Source organism: Pogonomyrmex barbatus, unplaced genomic scaffold, assembly GCF_055798465.1.
Source record: "Pogonomyrmex barbatus isolate J1 unplaced genomic scaffold, ASM5579846v1 scaffold2, whole genome shotgun sequence".
Taxonomy (NCBI): Eukaryota; Metazoa; Arthropoda; class Insecta; order Hymenoptera; family Formicidae; genus Pogonomyrmex; species Pogonomyrmex barbatus.
In genome coordinates this window covers 303,472-322,885 of record NW_028297116.1, presented here as the reverse complement: position 1 = coordinate 322,885, position 19,414 = coordinate 303,472, and the positions used below count along the sequence as shown (strand labels likewise).

Genomic DNA, 19,414 nt, shown 5'->3' with positions numbered 1-19,414 from the left:
TTATTATTGTTATTATTGTGATAATTTTTGTCCACACAATTTCCATAACAACGACGATAACGACAGTGACGCCGCCGCGTTCTCGTTCGGGCAGTGCGCGAACGAGTAGCACGAACATAGGCGCGCATGGGTGCGTATAAGTGACGCGCGCACGCCGGTCGCGCAGTCAGTCTCGTCTCATCCGTCGAGCGGTGTGTGCACGCGCGCCAATCTTCTCGCTCGCTCTTGCGCCGTGTATCTCGCTCCGTCTCTCTCTTTCTTTCTTTCCATCTCTCTCACGCTCACAGCCAGTCAGATTCTAATCCCTCGTTGCATTGCTCCGCTCCGATCCGATCGTGCGGCGGCGGCGGCGGCAGCGGCGGCGGTGGCTGCGGTGACGGCGGCAGTGGCGGCTATGACAGAGAATACGACACGTATCGCCTCTCAGCTGGCGGCGTCTCGTCTGCCGCGCTAATTGCGTAAGCTCGTTGTGTAGTAGCCGCTACACGGCGTCGCGCGCCACGGGACGTCGATGAAGGTGGTGTCGACGACGGCGCGCTCGAAGCGTCGTGCCGACATCCCAGGGGCGACGTTAACGGGGGGCAGGGAGCAGGCTCGTTATCCGTTTGACAGTTTGACAGCCGAGCGGCGTCGAGGTGCGTTCGACTGTCGTCGTCGTCGTTGTCGTTGGTATTAAACGCTGATCGTGTGCGGGTGTGTGCGTGCATGTGTGCGGGTACGGGCGGCGGACCACCCGGTGCTGAGGAGGACGCGACGGCGACGGGCGACGGCGGTTATCACGGACGTGCGACACGATGACGGCGATTCTGGTGTCCGTGGCGGAGCTGTCCAACATATTCTCGGTGCTCGCCGTGCTGATATGCTTCTGCGGGGTCTTCCTCTTTATCATGAGGTAAGTGTTACATTACACGACACTGTGTCCTCTCTCTCTCGCCTCTCTCTGTCTCTCTCTCTCTCTCTCTCTCTCTCTCTCTCTCTATCTATCTATCTATCTATCTATCTCTCTATCTATCTATCTATCATCTATTTTTTTCTCTCCTTCTCGCCATCTGACTCTTTCTCCGCTTCGTCGAGTCTGTTTTTCTGTCGCGCATTTGCAGAATAGAGCACAGCCGTAGGTCAAAGAAACAGTGATAAGTAAGGAAAGATCTCAAATCGATCTTTTTCTCGAGTGACGTCATTCAATTCATTGAACGGGAGATACGATGAAACGCGTTAATCGAGAGCGTCACGTCACGCCGGTATCGAAAAAAAATCGTGCGGTTGTGACGGAGGAGAGAAGAAGGCGAGAATGTCTTCGGATAATTCAAACGGTATTTTGCCGCAGTGACGATTTCATCGTGTTGAAACGACTCGTGCGTTTTATCGCCTCGGCGGAATTCGATAGAGAAACCGCGCGTTTTTCGTGATGTGATAGAATTTATTAAAACGGAATGGAATTTTTTGGAACGGAGATTTTCACGTTCGCGCGATATTTCTGATCGGAACGACCGAGGAATTTAGGCTGAACTCGTCATCAGGAACTCATAAGTCTTTCGATCCTTCGCAGTGAATCGGCGCGATCGGTCTCTTGAACAAAAACATCGCCGTGTGAATCGCGATATGTTTAATATGCATTATTATACAATGCGCATTATGCGTATGATAATGTTCGGAAGAACGCGTGAAAAAAGAATTATATCATTCGAGGACGATAATTTTATGACGGATTGAAAACAAAAAAAAGAGGATTCGCTGCCGGAAAAGAAGGCGTTGCGTAAAAATAAATTAAATGCGCTGCGTTTTTAAAGCGATCTTTTTTTCTTTTTTTTTTTCAAAATGTTTATCATCTTGTAAAGTTCGATGGATCTCTCATAGTGGTTGTCTAACAACGTTCGGTTAGCTCCGGAAGCGATAAATGACGTCACGCAGTTACGTCTTGGGTCACCGGCGTTGATTGATGAAGTTATTCGGATGTGAGTTAAAACTCAAGGCAATGATCGTGACGCCATCGTTTGCTCCAAAAGTCACGATGTATTCGACAAAATTGTGACCACGAAGAGACACATAAGAAAAATTCATATTCATATTATTATTATTATGTTACCAATATATGGAGTAGAGACTAAATTAACATTTCAATATGATACTTGTCCTCGAAATAATATATATTCTAAAAATGCAGTTGCTATGGCGATAAAAAAAAATTAATATTCCAACTATCGATTCAAGTAGGAATTAACTTAAAAGTTCTACAATACAGTCTTCGATTTATATGTGAATATGAATATCTGTATACAGATAAAAAAGAATGAGGCTTCTTTAATAAGAATTTTATGTATTGATCAACTATTATTGTCATTTTATATCCGTAATATTAAAGAATAATTCTGTAAAATGCATATTGTATTAGGATAACTAGGAAAAATTTGGTCATATATATGATGAATAATATGTCTGATGAATATATGTATAATTATAAAAAATTGATTCTTTTAAAACAGATAAAAAAAGCATAAGTATACATACAATACGCGTAAGAAATAGTTATATTATTATTATAATTATTAACTTACTTTTAATGTGGAAAGAACAAAAAAATTATGTTATTTTACTGGAAACTCCAAAAAAAACATATTTTCACGGAAAAAGTAGTTTGGTTGGGTGGATCAAAATTCTGTTTCAAAACAAATGAGTCAAAAATTCTAATTGAAATTATCACTTCTGTTTAAATTAATCTAAAGTCTTGCTAGTTTAAATTTTGATAACTTCTGATAACTTGACGGAATTTCCGATTAATTCACGTTGAAACAAAATTCTAGCAAATTAAATTATTTTTTCCGCGTTGATAAGAAAAATCTTTTAATAATTTGTATATAAATTCGATGATATACATAAATTTGATGTTTAGATAAAATTATATAATGCAAAAGAAAAATTTTATCTCTTTTGAGTGATCAGATGGCAGTCATAGCAAGATAAGAAAATAAGATAAAAATATGAATAAAATTAGCAATATTTCAAGAAGATGCTTTACATAGAGATTTCATAAAAATAATATCATAATCTGAAAGTAATTTTTGATATATATGTTGTTAACAGCATGAAACTTATATCAGAATACGGATTAGAATTAAGATTAGATTGAAGTTTAACTAATCAGAAGAACGAAAACTAATTTAAAAGTTTAATAATAAGCTTTTGAATTTGAAATTCCTTTCCAATCGTGATCTTAATTTAATATGGACTTAACAAAAAAATGGATTGATAAATAAATATATATATATATATATATATAAAGAGAGAGAGAGAGAGAGAGATTTTGTATATATAAATATAATAAAACATTATTATTACTCTGAGAAAAAGATTTGATCGGATTAATTGGAATTCTGGTAGAAAATGGACAAAACACAATTTTCTGCTTAAATCTGCTAAATTTTCGCTTAAATCTACTAAAATTTTAGTTGAGGTAACCAGAATTCTGATTGATATAATCAGAATCTTCTGGTTTGTCCATTTTCAACCAGAAAATGGTTTTCTCCATGTATAAATTGTTCGACCAATTATTGCATACTATGACATTCATACTAATTGACCTACCTATCTATAGATATAATAAATTAATGCAGAGAAAAGCAATCTCGCGAAAATTCGTTTTCAACTCCGATCTCGTACGGAAAATGCAATCGTGTTTTACGGAAGACGAAACTCGAAGCGTCTCTCTCGTGATTTCTCGAGATAATGATTCTCGACACAATAGCGCGATGTAAACAACGCGCGTCTCGTTCGTCTCGTACGTCGCGACGAACGGGAATCCGGTCTTTGACTTCGAGAAATCCCCGTGAATTCTCGAAGGATGCAGGGAAGAAAGAGGGAAAGGGGAAACTAGGAAGTAATCTTTCGTAGCACTGCGAGATTAGAAAAAATCGCGCGTTCCGACGACTAAGCGCAATTTTTATTTTATTTTCTTTTCCATTCTCTCTCTCTCTCTCTCTCTCTCTCTCTCTCTCTCTCTCTCTCTCTCTCTCCAACTTCTCTTTACGGGCGACATACGGAAGATCAAGAGGCTTCCTGGGACTCGGTGATTTAGAATGGAGCCGACAGTCGCGCTGAGTTCCGCGCTTCGAGACGACGACGACGACGACGATGACGACGACGATGACAACAACGACGACGACGACGGCGACGGCGACGACACAACGAGCGATAAGTATCTCTGATTTTCTCAGAGTGACGCAGCCACTTTCGTGCTCGGGGTCTCGAAAGTAGGCACGAAAGAGTCTCGAAAGCTAAGTCGCACTGTTTGTAAATCGTGAAACTTCTCGCAATCGCGAGCAGTAAATTCCCCCTCGTCGTCCTTATCGTTGTCGTCGTCATCGTCATCGTCATCATTGTCATCGTAATCGTACGGTGCTCTCTTTCCTCCTTTCCGGCTTTCGCGAATCGCCGATGTCGAATCAGAATGAAATTCCAGTTTCGGCTCGATCATTTCGAATCCGAGAAACACGTTCGATCTTCCTTCGTTTTTCCATTTCACTGCCGAGCTGAGTCTTATACTCCAAATTTTGCCAGAATTTTTCGGCGAGGCACCGATTGCTACATCGGAGATTCTGGTTATCTCGTGATTTTTTGCACATAAGAAAGTAAAATTACATTCTTGGCAAACAGGACGGTTTACGCGTTACTTTAAATTAACGCGATTTTTTTAACGCGATTTTTTTTCTTTGCGGTTTGCGAAAATAATAGTACAACTTATAATTTAAATAAACAGATCAGAGAGAGCATTATTCAATGAACTATATCCTATAAGCCTTTATTGAATTTATAATATAAACCTATAAACAATTATACTTTATATCCCAAACCACGCATTATTATAACTTTTAATAGACTTAAAACATGGCAACTCAAAGCTAAAGCTAAATTTAGCTTTATAATTTATTATTATCTTTAACTTAACTATTAATTTGAACACACGTGGCGTTGCGGGAGAACAGCGATACAATTTCATTACAACCCTTACGAGAGTGAGAGTCGTATTAACTTTCGCGGAAGAGGACTATTAATGCACGAAATTTTTATCATCATGCGACCTTGAGAACTAGTTTTTTTTTTTATTTTTAAACTCTCGCGTTTCTAGATTGTTAATTTTATCCTTGACAATTAAGATCCTTTCTCGCGGGAGTGCCCGTTAAAATCTCACGATTATTATTATCTTTCGACTTCGAGTTTTAGAATCGAAGAGTCTTTTCAGATTCTAAATCGGTCCAGGTTCAGGTTCTAAACCCCTGGCTCGTTGTCGATTTACTTTTATCACAGCACCACGTATTCTTTTACGTCTCAAGGACGCAAGGTCACTGACAGTCCGGCTCAGTTCGATTCGAACCCGACTAATATCGAAATGGAAATAGCCGGTCGCCTGTATGTTAATTGCACCATTGAACGATCGCGTTAATATTTGTTTTGCATGTCGATCCTCTGCATCCTCCCCGACGTTGTTCGCAGCGTGAAATTTAATGTCGACATTAGCCCGAAGTCGCAGCGCGTGCTTTCCGATTCTGCCAATCGATTCCGAAATTAAATTAACGGTATCCAGCGCGGGCAACTTTCGATGAAACCACTTTCCTACATGATAAATTTGATTCTTTTTTCCATGATTTCTCGATTGACCTACTGTCGCAGACTAACGGTCTCTGCGAGATTCTATGCGGCGCTGAACGAGTCTTTTTACATTTTTCGTAATTGGTGAAATTTCTATCTAATTGAAAAGTAATGTAGAGATTATTATTTTTTGTTGCGATTATTAAATCGAGAAACCTTGATCGACAACGACTTTATGTTTTTCTTCCTTCACTGCACGTCATCTGCTCGGCAAAGTTCAATCGGGCACCTTGAAAACTGTTGACTCGACTGTTGACGTGAAAATATCTTTCGTATTCTCTTAAAAAATCAAATAACTGAAAGGAAAAATTATAATTTTAAGATGCGTTTTAAGATCCGTATTTTATTTTTTTATTCTTTAAATAATTTAATTTTTTAGTATAATTTATAAAAATAGAACAAAAAGTTGAACGATAAATCCAGGCATTTTTATGGAAGTTTCCAGGAATAATAAAAATTCTAATTTAAAGATAAGTTTATTGACCAATCAAAATAATCATACAAGGCAATAATTATTCAAATTATTTGCTAGAACATAAAAATCTTTTTTCCATAATCGTCATCCTTGAGATTCTGACATAATTATTTTGATGACTCAAGAAAATTATTTTTCTTTAGATCTTTATCGTGTATCAGATCGATCTCCGCGAGTCGTTGCGAATTTGATTCGATCGATCTGAAAGGCATATTTTGTCTCTTCTGCAGGAACATGATGGTGCTGCGCGTCCACGGCGACGACCTGATGTTCGGCGGCGGTGGCGGCGGCGTGATAACACATTCGCCGCGTATACCGCAAATGGAGATGATGAAGGTCCACATTCCCTTCACCTTCAAGCTCCACGAGAGCTTCAAGAGCACGTACGCCGGTAAGTCCTCCGTTTTACGCTTCTTCGCCACAGGGAATTTGATCCTCCCGGGATTTGATCCTCGCCGCCTGGCTGGATCAACCGCGCTGAGACTCGTGATTTACAACTGTTTGCTTAGCGCGCCGTGTCGCAAGACCGCGTCGCTTCTTGTAACAGATTTCTTACGCTGTTTTCTTAATGTTACCGGGAGTCTATCGGCAAAACCATGGGCTTGGGAGGCGCGAATGGAACGTGAAGTACATACACAGGAAGAGCGAACGTTAGGTGAAGAAATATGTGACAAGGAAATGAGAAATCCGATCCTTATCTCCCTTCTGCGTCTCTCCTTTTTTTTTCTCTTTCACGTCTTTCTCGCGTCTATTTTTTCGTGCGGAAAACATTGCTAATGAATAATCGCAAATATCGTCGAGTAACGAATTCCTGGAAAATTCCACATGTCTCTCCGATCAGGATCTCCAATTAATATCCGATACGACATTTATACATCGTGGTTTCGTCAGATTTTTGTGCAATCGCGACATCACCCGAAATCGAAAATAAAATTTAAAAAAGGGGAGGGGACGGGGAGGAACGCCGCTCTCTATAATTGGGCAATAAGAACATAGAGAATTTTTCGCACTCGAAAGAGAGGCTCCTTTCGCGCGACAAACGAGTGAAGGTCGAGAGGGGCCAGCGATCAGCTGTCGGTCGTCGATGTGAGAGGGGCCGAAGGGATAATCGGCCGGAGGAGGAAAGAGACCGCGGCCAGTTCCTCGAGCCGGTCGCCCACGGAAAGTGGGTTATCTCGATACCGCGCGCGCGCGCGCGTAATAAGAAAAAGGAAAGAGCGTCGCGTGTAATTGGCATGCCAGGTGACAGCGACGGCGAAGGCGGCTGAATTACGAAACCACGCCACCTTGACCGCATCGTTGTCGCAGTCGGGTCATTTGACTTTTATCGGCCGTTTATTAATCTAGCTAAATCCTCTACGTCCGTCTCGTTCCCGTTCTCGTTTTCTTTCCGTCCTTCGATCCACGATGCACTCCGGATCGAAGGGCGATGATCGTTGCGCAATCGGCATCGGCATCGGTTACACGGAAAAAAATTTAATCTTAAATTAAGATATTCTCGTAAGCAAGAATATTATAATCTTTTTAGAATAATTCTAGTCCTGATTTGATTGAATTTGTATTTGATACAAATATTCTCGTATATAAGAATGTTATAATCTTCCGTATGGAAGATTTTTAGTCTTGAGTTGAGATGCAAAAGTAATATTTGCATCAATACAAATTTAATCAAATCAAAACTTTTAACAAAATCAAATTTTTGACAAAATTATAATATTCTTGCTTATATATATATATATATATATGAGAATATTTGTCTCGATTCAAAACTAATTTTTTTTCTGTGTAATCGTGCCTCACATGCACGATTTATCCGTGTGTTTCGACGAAAAATCTGAAAAGATATTGAATACTTTTATAGTTTGCTAAATGAATAACGATATTTCGAAATATTCATTAACGACATCTGTTAATGCGATTATTTCTTCATTCGAAATCTGAATTTTTTTATATTTCCTTTTTCTCGCTCTCTCTCTTTCGTTCTTCACATTGAGAAATAAGGCGAAAACAATTTGAGCCAAATTGCGTCAATTTAAGGGTTAATGGATTCGCTCGCCGATCAGTCGGATCGGATTATGCAACGCTCTGACTTGGATGTCCCAAAAAAACAGAAGAAGGAAAAAAAGAACGAGTCTTTGTCGAGGAGAGAACTTCACCGTATAACCCTCACGGCCATAGGCCATACACGAGAGCAGAATTCGAAAACGCCGATCGCCCTTGATTCGTAGCACGAAGCTCGATTCTATAAAAACGTTCAACGTTTCACGCTTAAAGTACATAAATGGATAAATATAAGATAGATAAATAAAATAATTTATTCCATTTAGTATCAATGTCCTTGAAAGTTTGGAAAAACTAGATGATTTTACTTAACAATAATATATTATTCTCTATCTTTTTTCTTTTTAAAATCGTAATGCTAAAAATAAAGGAAAGAGAAATAAGATAATGAAACGAGTAAGATGATGAATTGCTAATTTTTTGTTTGTTTGCGAAATTACGATATAATCTTTCAAAACATATGAGAAAAGTATTAATATTTTTTTGTTTTTTATATAATGCTTTTTATATAATGTTGCAATATTTTTATGAAATGGATAATTAAATACAATGCAAGAGAAGAGCATTAATTATTTTGATTTTTTGTTTAATTTTATTTTACATTATATATTTATAAGTCATCATTAAAGTCATTTTACATTTTAATGCTTAGTAATTATTTTTTTCAGATCATATATAACATTTCTTGTTTCATTTATTTTTTGCTTTATTGTTTTTAACATCTGAATTAAAATATTATAAATAATGTAAGAAGTTTATTATAATAAATTTATTTATCTAATTTGATCTTATTAAAAATTTATCTTGCATATACAATATCTTGCATAATAGGCAAAATGATAAAATTGATGAGTTCTTAAGATACATAAATTTTCACAAATTCCTATTTATTTATATCAACTTTTAATTTTTACAAATAAGCAAGCCTTTAATAAATCTGAAATAAAATAAATCTTTGTTACGTTAGCTCAGAAATTAACAAAAATCATCAAACCTAAGAGATCGCCATCTTTTTCGTTTTCTTTTCTCTATAATAAATCATCTCCAAGATTTTACTCTCTTTAAGAGAGAGTAAAATCTCTTCTCTCCTCTTCTCTCTATATCTATCCCAGATGTCTAATTTTACTTATAGAAATATTTAAAGATAATCGACCAGGAAATTTTCTGTTCTTGCGTCTTAATCTTTAGGTTGCATCTGGTTTTCACAGATATTTCATTTTTTAGACGAGACACACCGGCACACCGGCACACACCAGTTAGTTTCCCGCCAGTGTAGCGCGACGGTGGTCACGGCGCGTAGGTTACGCAAGTTGCGTAATTGCGTGCGTGTGTCGTAACTGCGGGCCCCCGAGATGTTCTCTCTCGCGTGCGCGCGCGCGCGCGCGCGCGCGCCCGTGCGCGATCCAATCGCGATTGCCGCCTTTCGCAATTCGCGCGAGCGAACTTCTCGAGTCACTTTTCGAAGTTGACTCGACACGTTGTCCCGTCTCGAGGAGACGGATCACTCGCTCGATTTCGTCGCTCGTTGCCGGCAAGTTATACCGTTGTTTTACCGCGAAACAAGCGCGTCGTCGCGCGCGTTTAACATTGACATTAAAGTCGAGCCGTTCTTGCGTAATTCGCAGGAGGGAGAGGGCGGGACGAGGCGGGGCGGGGCGGGGCGGGGCGGGACGCGGAGGGGAGGGGACAGGACGGGACGGGACGATATCGGACGGATATTCGTGGATTCGCGAATGAATCGAAATTCGTATATCCGTTCGAATGCCGATCCTTACTCGCTGGAATGTAAATCACATATTCAGTTATTCGAGTTTCACATTCGTATGCACTAATTAATTGATTAGGAGACCTAGATTTGTAGCGTGGCGTAATGCGGTTTATTTGTATCGCTGATGTAGAAGGAAAGAGAAAGGCCGGCGGTAGAGGGTGGAATTAATTTACGATCAATCGGCGATCGTGAACCGGCGGTGCCTTTCCTTCGGGTTTTCTTCGTCGTTTCACGATAATGTAATCGCGAAGTATCATTTCGACGATGTGCATAATGATAAACGGCCTCGGGCTGATTAACCGAGGCATGGTTAATAGATCGTAAAGATCTGTCGTCCCCCCGTCCCCACGAGACAATAAAGCACGCAATTACCATTGTTTTACATGAGACTTTTATGTTATTACATCAGATCGTACCAGTGCGTGGTGTATTATTATCATTATTATTATTTTTAACGTGAAACGGAAAATGTGAATATCATGCTCGTACCTCGCTGTCTTTCAAATTAATCGGTTTACTGCCGATTTTGATTGCCGAATGAGTCATGCGAAACCGATAGAAGCCGATATTGAAATTCACATCACCACGACTCCGCTCTTCCCGCGTAAGATTTGCGCAACAATAGGAGAAGAAGATGTATATATCTTTTTTATTTATTACATTTTTTTCTTTTTTATTTATTATCCTTTTATTATGTTTTTTATATTTTATATAAAACACACACACACACACACACACACACACACACACACACACACACACACACAAAACAGCGATCGCGCGAATCGCGCGATTGAGTGGACTTGTTCGCGCTGGATTTCGCAATTGGATCGGCGAGAGATCGAAAATTCGCGCGAGTCGCAATTCCGTATTTACCCGTCCGCCGAGTGATTGTGGAAAGATTCCGAAATGTTTTTACAAAGCAAATGATTTCCGCTAATATTAAACGGTATTACATAATTTATTTGACTGAAGTGGTTGCTTCAGCGATTTTTGCGAAACCCGCCCGTACGGGAGTTTTTAAATAAATTTTCAAAATAAATTTGCGAAAATGTAAAGAGATACGAATGAGAGAGAGAGAGAGAGAGAGAGAGAGAGAGAGAGAGAGAGAGAGAGAGAGAGATTTTCTGTTCTATGATATATCACGACTTTAAAGATGAGTATGGCGTAGCGCATAAAAATCGTTCGTGCGAAATCGACACGCGGAAGATTATGTTAATGCGAGAAAAAAAACGGGTATTACTAATATAATATACGAGCGTGTTGTTGATTTTTAATCTTTTTCCTAGCTTTAAACTTCCTTGAAATGAAAATGAGATTGAAATGAGAAAAAATAATTGAAATTAAAATTGAAAGTGAGAATTGTGTTGCTCATTCTGCGAAAACAAAGATCATTATTAAATTATCTTATTTCCTTGGAAGTAATTTTACGTGACGCACTCAAGCTATCATTGTTCGTGTGTTTATGATAAAAAGTAATAAAAACAGAAAAAAGCGAGAAAACTGCACGACGTGACATTTTGAGGCACTTAATATCGCCTTATCTGCAAGTTTAATTGCGCAGTCGATATTACTCTGGGTACAGGCGGGTTCGGTCGTGTTAACTTACAGACGGGCGTGTGTAAAGCGCGAATATAAACGATGTGAGTCAGTCTTCTCCCGAATTCCTCTTCATCATTAACAACGCTGGCTCTTATTTGACGTTCGTCTCTTATTTGACTATTATCTTAAATCTCGAGAATGTCTATTTAAATCTTTATTTGGATTCATTTGAGAGGAAATGAAAGAAGGGGAATATATACGAGCAGTGATTCGACCATCGTGGGATTCTGCCATCCAATTCGATTTGTGTAATCTCGTGGCACCGCTTCGATTTCAAATCTCCCACGTGTCGTTTCTCGCGGGCCGACGAAAAGAAATGCGGGGGACGAAGAAGAAAAAAAAGAGGAGGAGCAGCAGGAGGAGGAGGAGGAGGAGGAGGAGGAGGAAAAAGGGGTAACGCGCGCGAGTTGCAACAACGCGCGCTCGTAAAAACGAGCTCGAAAAAGATCGCATGCCCGAAAGATCAGATCGCGGATTACGTCGAATGTGGGACGCACTTTCATGTTCCATGGCCATCCAGTCGGCCAGTCTCGCTCCGATCTGCGCCTCCCTGTTCTCTCTTTCATTTAATCGCCCGATGCCCGCCGCCCACCGCCCACCCGATATATACCGGTGGTACATGCACCTTTCCACGTGGTCTTTTTTCCACCTTGCTCGCGTAATCTGTAAGCCGCGCTCGTAAGGAAACCGAGGTGACGTGGTAATGAGGGAACATCGTTTTTTCGCAGTCACTCGTATATACAGCCGGCTGCAAAATCGTCCGACGAACGATTTCTTCCCTGGCGACGTCTCGGCCGACGGTCAGTCGCCTACGGTCGTGAATTAAATTATCGAGAAGCGGGAGATTCGGCTCGAGCCGCGAACCTCGAGGCGGGTTTGCTCAGGTGGAGCCTGATTTAATAAGGACACAATTCGAAACTCTCAAGTTACGAAAACGCGGAGCGATAAAGATCAGATGGAGAATCGCGCCTCTCTAACCCACGTTTGCCACGCACGCGGGGATTTCGGTGCGTCATTACTGTGTCCGCCGCGCGATTGTCGGTGAAAGGCCAGCTCGCGTAATTCGCGCACATTCGCGCGCTGATATCTAGAGGTAGACTAGAAAATCGCTAAACGGCCGTGGTTCAACGGTCAGGCGGTGGATTGGAAATCCCTTTTCTCGAGTGGATTCGGGTTTTGTAATTGGAGAGGAGACATCTTCGGTCATCGAGCAGGAAGGGAAGCCGCCGTGGCGACTCTTCGGCGCGTCCTCGAGAGGCTTGCGGCTGCACTCGCGGCGCACCGGGAGAGGCTCGAGCCTCTCATTTGAACGAGACGCTCGTAGACGCGCGAGTAAGTCGGCTCGCTCGATTATCGAATTCCGTTACGTAATCGCGAACGGTTGCGCCAGCGCCGGCCCAACCGCGTGTTGCCGGTCATTAGAATCGCGAACCAGTTCGCCTCGCCTCGTCTCGCCTCGCCTCGCCTCGCCTCGCCTCGCCTCGCCTCGCCTCGACTCAGGTCAGGAAACGGTAAGGGATGGAATCTATCTCTTTGTCAGCTTTTTAGCGAGAGCGATGATACCGAAATATCATTATATAAAATAAAAGTGTGTATCGACACCGATGCACACAGTATTTTGTATTCACGATATTAAAAATTTGCTATTTTAAAAATGTAAAAATAAAAATTTCTTTATAAAATATATATGATATTGTTGAATAATGATTATATTTACGTATTAAACGTTTGTTGTGTGAAAAATGTTTTTTGGAATTTTTCCAAGAATCATATTTTATTAGAGTTGCAAAAAATGAACCATGCAAAATATGCAAGCCATTTTCTTTTTCTTTTTCTTTTTTTTTTTCCTAAAGTTGAGATTTTATAGAAAGACTACTTTTCATATGATATTTTTCAAATTTTCAATAAAAACTACGTATTTATGTATTGATTAATTGTTTTATTGAAATAACCACATTGAGTCATTTTAATAGGTTAATATTTTAATAAAATTTGATGTTTAAAAGCAATTTTTCAAGAAATATTTACTTTTTCATATATAAAATACTTAAAATACTTATATATATAAAATACTTTTTCATATATAAAAGTTTAAATATAGTTTATTTTTATATATCTTTATATAAAAAAGAAGGAAATATTTTTCAGTTTTTGGTAAAAAATTCTTTGTAATTTTAAATATCTGGTATTACTTTCACATTAATCGTCGACTTGCTTTAATCGATTTGATTTAGGATTAATTGAAGTAAACGATTGATAATTAATGATTAATTCTGCTTCTATATTTCTAATTTTTTATTTCCATATATCTCTTTATTCGAACTTTATTTTTCTTAATTTTCTTTTAATTATTTTTTTATTTGCATGTTTACAAATAACTGGTTTTGCTATTGTTAAATTTCAAGAATTTATTAACTTGTTTGATAAAAACCGGTATCACCGTTCCGCGTGATTTTCCTCCATTTGGTGTTATTTGAGTGCTAAATCGGGATACAATCGACTGGTATCATCGAAAAAATATTCCTGTTTTCGCTCGACAAATAAAATAAATTCATAAATAACAGCAAATTTATGAGTATCGGATCGTAGAAGGATCATAGAAGGATCGTAGATACGTGCAAATTCGCACGTATCTATTTCCAAAGCCGGATCCGACAAAGTAAGCGAGCGCAAATAAACATGAATGAACGAACGAAATTGCTTCCATGATCAAAAATGATGAACCCTTTAAAAAGATGGATCAACACCAAGCAGCAATGCTGCGAGTATTTTTTTATTTATCAACAAAAGATGAAAGGTGATCAAACGAATCCAAATCGAGCAAGTGAGCGAATAAACGATGAATAAAACGATTGCTGCAATTAGTATAGACGACCAATTTGATAATATCTGCATTCACATTGAGCACAAATTCACGCTTTTGTGCGTGTTCTGAATTCATTTTCGTACGTATAAAAAAAAAAATTGCGTGATCGCACAGAAAAAAATCCATTTTAAATCAAGAAAAATATTCTCACATATAAGAATACTATAATCTCTTTTTAAAAATTTTAATCTCGATTTGATTGAATTTGTATCGATGCAAGTATTATTTTTGTTCGACTCAAGATTAAAAAAATTTTATATAAAGATTATAATATTCTTGTTTATATTTGAGAATATATAATCTTGAATAAGATTAATTTTTTTCTGTGCAATATAGTTTTGACAGCTTTCAGCTGGCTGCCGATTACGCTACGACCTTGATCAATACTGCCGGCAACCGGCTTGATACTGTTGTTCAGTCACATAGACCAGGCGAGGGAACTTCTTTTTCTTCTCTTTTTCTCATGTTAAATTGATTTGTTTGAAATGAAAAAGGCTTTAAGAATCGTACGTTAGATTTATAATTAGATCATTAGCGGAAACAGTCTTTCTCGAATTATTAGAGTCGGACTAGATAAAAAAATAATTGAATGACGTATCACAATCGAGTACAATTCAATCATGGCTCGAGTTAGGGTGGAGTCAAAATTAATTATTATGCAAAAATATTAAGGCTGAAAAACGTAGGTAGAAATGACAAACATTTGGATCAGAGATTTTTAAGGCAGAGGACGAAATTTTAAATTTAAATTTTAAAGATTATAAAATGATAAAACGATTTTTAAATTCCAATTTCTCATATCACTTTGTGAGATAATACATGTAATTGGACTGGCTGCGTTTCCCACGAAATCGTCGAGATTTGACCGGCATCCTTGGTGAACGAAACGTGAATTCGATCTTTCGTTTTCCCGAAAGGACATTTTCCCGGCGACGACGATCCTTTCGACATAATAGGAAGGGCCAACGAGAGCGAAAGATGAGCGGATCGGATTCGCGCGCGGAGATGCGCGTTCGAGATCTCGCGGGACTTCGCGAGAGGCGACCGAAAGTGAAAGCTACCGGCGAGACGCGATGCGAAACGAAGCGAAGTCGCGGGAGTCGCTACTGCAACCTAGACTTCGATTCATCTTGCCTCAATCGAATTTAGAAGGGATAATTCTCTCTCTCTCTCTCTCTCTCTCTCTCTCTCTCTCATCCGAGGATGACGCTGCAATCATTTCCGGTCTTTTCGGTAGTTCGTCGTCATGCATGGCTCTCTCTCCCTCCCTCCTCCTCCCTCCTCTCTCTCTCTCTCTCTCTCTCCTTCCCCTCTTCTCTCGCTGCCTCTTATTTTTTCTATCTTCCCTTGCGAAATCGCCGAGAGATTAGAAAAGAGCAGCCGAGGCGAAGTGTGACGCGACCTGGAAATCCCCTCGATTCCCTTACGGTAGAAGACGTCTCCACGGAACGGGATCGTGACCCTAAAAGAGGGAGAGAGAGAAAAAAGTCGAAAGCGCATTTCTTACGCAATAATTTTTAGTAACCAGCCGTGAAATAACAGAGCCGTAACGACACCGCCGCCGTCGCCGCCGCCGCCCCCGCCATCTCGTCTCGGGTTCACGCCTGAGATGCTGCTCGTCGCGACACCGAAGACGAGACACCTGTGTGTAAATCCAAATGAAAATGTAACGCTCACGTTTCCAATTTCGTTACGCGTAATTATGAATTGAAGGCGACCGTTATCGTTATCTCGGTTACACTGTTTGCGATTACGCCGCGAGTTTGTGAGGGATCATTTTTTTCTGACATTCGCTGACGTGACTGTTTAAACTCGTTTTGTCCTTATTAACGGGAAATACTGTAGAATAGGTCACGTCTCGAGGATTCACGAGAGGAGGAGAATGACGTAAACAATTATCGCGATTAACGTTAATCTATCGTCAGATGCACATTAACTGACACATTCCTTTTTTTTTTTTTTTTTTTTTTTTTTTTTTTTTTTTTTTTTTTTTTTTTTTTTTTTTAAGAAGACTACTCATTTCAATAGAAAATTAAAAGACGGAAAAGTCTCCTTCTCTCACTCCTACTCTCACGAACATGTTTGTCCGTTTTTAATAGTGAATGACTATTAGCGATTTCAGTCTATAACCTTTATATCTTTGTGCTGCACTTTGTAACGATCGGCTATCCTCCTTTCATGTCCCTCGCGAAACGTCTGTACCATTCCGTATTTTACATTCCGAATCACGTAACGCATCGGATGTCTCTAAAAATGGACATTTTTTTCCCCCTCGAGTTAAAATGCCGAGTGCGCATAACTCTGCGTCTCGACGGCGGTCGAGTGTGTCGATTGCACCGTTAGGCAATTGGGATGTGTCGGGGCAGGTGGGCGGTGGAGGAGGGGCGGGGAGGGGGGATCCCATGCGAGATCGCCTCGCGGATGCGATCGGCGATGCGTTCCTCGCGGCATGGCCGCGGGAAGAAAAAAATATCGGCGGCTCTTGCAGGATGGTGAATTACGGCGCGTTGCAAAACCCGACGTTTGCGCAATTAAGCCGGCGAACGTCTCGGCCGACGTTGTAGCTGAGAAAAGAAAACGCCGGCCGCGGCCGGACTAAAATTTCGTAGTCGTGGTAATACCGGTCTCTCGTTAAGGCCTCACGAGCGCGCAAAAGTTTTGCCTCGTATATCTCGATTGCGCCACGATATCGCTACAATCCGAGCCGAATTGTTGCGCGAGCGTAAACGGCACGTAAAGCGGATCGAGCTAATAATTCGCATTACGTTACCGATGCCCGCCTAATGGGCCCGCGTTTTTTTTTTTTTTTTTTTTTTTTTTTTGTATCTTTCTTTCGCAAAGCGGTAATTGCCGATTAAGCAAACGACCGAATAAAACGGCAAGAATAATGACAATAATAATTGGGAAACGACCCCAACGGCTGATTAACGCTCGTGTCTCCTCGGATTATAACTGTATCCGATTACATCTCACAGCTCGAGAACATTACGTTTGATCTTGACATCTAAACTTCTTTCTACGGTGAACTTGTAATTTTTGAACACTCTGAACGTTTTCGTATTTATTTATATGATTTAGTCATCAAGCGATGGATGAACGAAAGTTTCACCGGAAGAAGTGCAGACTTTGCACGATTCTCTTTTTTTCTTTTCTCTTTTTTTTTTTAATTGTTTGCAGAACATAATTTCTGACAGCGAGAGTGGTATTTTTAACACTTGAACGAATAGAAATTCGAAACTTGCTGCGACTAAAACTTTTGAATTATAAGTAGAATAATGTAAGGACTAAATATTTAATTAAAAATTTAAATACTATCAAATTGTTCTGCGTCTCTATTTCAAACAAAAAAGAACAACACTTTTTAATTACACTTAAGTAAACTCAAACATGAATGAAACAGATTCGAATATTCTCTATGAATACCAGGCTCCATGGAACTCTCCAGGCAGTAATCCAGTAAAATCGAATTCTGATCGAATAAGCTCGATTAAACACTGTTTAATTGAGCTTGAGTAAATATCGAATTTAATGAACACTGAATATTTTATCGGTAATACCATCATCCTTTGACCATCACTCTTTGGCGCTCAAGTATCGTGTAAAAGATTCGATTTGTTCTGACAACAAAATATATTTGCGAGTACATTTCGAAATAGCTACTCGTTTCTGGATTTGAAAATAGCTTATTTCGACAGCGACATTTTGCAATATTTAATATATCAATTCAGATATAGAACTCAGTGCTAAATTGTAGTATCTTAAATGATGAAGTCTTATCGAATTTTGACGCGAATTAAAATTTCATTCCAATTTCCCGAAGATAAACGTTACTCATCTTCTGGTGTTTGTTTTAGAAGTGGAATGCGAGGTATCCAGCCAAGTGGAGTATTCGCTCCAGGCGATCTGGGGTGTCAGCATCAGGGAATTGCACCTTGCGCTCTGGAAGCCCTGGAGCACGCTGCGAGACGCGTCTCTGAACGGGACTCTTTTACAAGGACACGCGCAATATCTCACGCCGCCGCAAACGTATCCTTCGAGAGCTATTTCGAGAGTTGATTTTTATCGCAGAACATCCGATCCACACGCCGAAATAATACGAAATTTTAGTAATCTAGCATTTTTTAATCTAGCAGTCCAATTAAGTCATGTGTGATCTGCGGAATATCTGGTTGGCTATTTTGTCTTCCGCATAATGAAACTTTAATGACAAAATTATGTAATTGTGCGTTGCTGTGTTAAATCACTTAGGCCGGGGACACGACGGCGAATCGACCAATCATCGTTATTTTAGTCGAGCGTTCTCCTTGTCCTAATTTTTGGGGGAATGCTCGACGTGATTGGTTCACTCGCTTGCTATTGTATATTTTTTACTTGTTCGTTCCGTTTTTTTTTTTTTATTTTTTTTTTATTACCGTTCCTTGACTCGAAACTGCAGTAGACAGCCGCACGGTGAGGAAACGTTGAGATTGTCACTACCGGCCCCGGAACTGGAACTTGGCACTCCACCGCGGCTGTGCTATCCTTTGGTGATCTTTCTTACTCGAAGAGACAACCGGGATCCTCATCCCGATGAAACTGTAAGCAACTTTTTATATATTCTTGTAAAAAAGAAGAAACGAGGAGAATTTATCGCTCATCATTTCGGTGCCTCGATCTCTGTTTAAGGTGGCCCTGGTGAACGTCGTTCACATCAAAGACAGCGTGTGCACGCTGCCGACTTCGATTCTAGCGCAGTACTTGAAGCAGGCAAACGGCCAACTGTCTTGCTTAAAGGTGAGTTAGCAAAGTTAATGCGATTAGCTCTCAAAGGTGAATCCCGGTGAACCTATCATTAATCATCGCTCTCGAATCTTTTGAACGTCGCAAGAGATTTATATCTCTAGATATATCTGCGATTTTTCTTTTTTTTTCTTTTTTTTCTTTTTTTGTTAAATGGGAAAGATAGAAACGTGAAAGAAACAACGAAATCTCTCTCGAAATTCACTCCCTGACAAACGAC

At 39.8% G+C, this 19,414-nt stretch overlaps 1 protein-coding gene across 2 annotated transcripts; it reads left to right on the top strand.

Moving 5' to 3' along the window:
* Positions 1-159: 159 nt before the first annotated feature.
* LOC105425979 (cell growth regulator with RING finger domain protein 1) lies at positions 160-19,226 on the top strand. 2 transcript variants are annotated; one of them, XM_089076258.1, is made up of 5 exons: positions 160-892; positions 6,349-6,509; positions 18,270-18,441; positions 18,851-18,992; positions 19,081-19,226. In XM_089076258.1, exons 1-5 carry the CDS (start codon positions 795-797, stop codon positions 19,195-19,197), a joined length of 690 nt encoding a protein of 229 aa, XP_088932384.1. In that variant the 5' UTR covers positions 160-794; the 3' UTR covers positions 19,198-19,226. The 2 variants fall into 2 exon arrangements, with proteins under 2 accessions (XP_088932384.1, XP_088932385.1); XM_089076259.1 differs by having other exon boundaries at positions 162-892; positions 18,854-18,992.
* Positions 19,227-19,414: the final 188 nt, after the last annotated feature.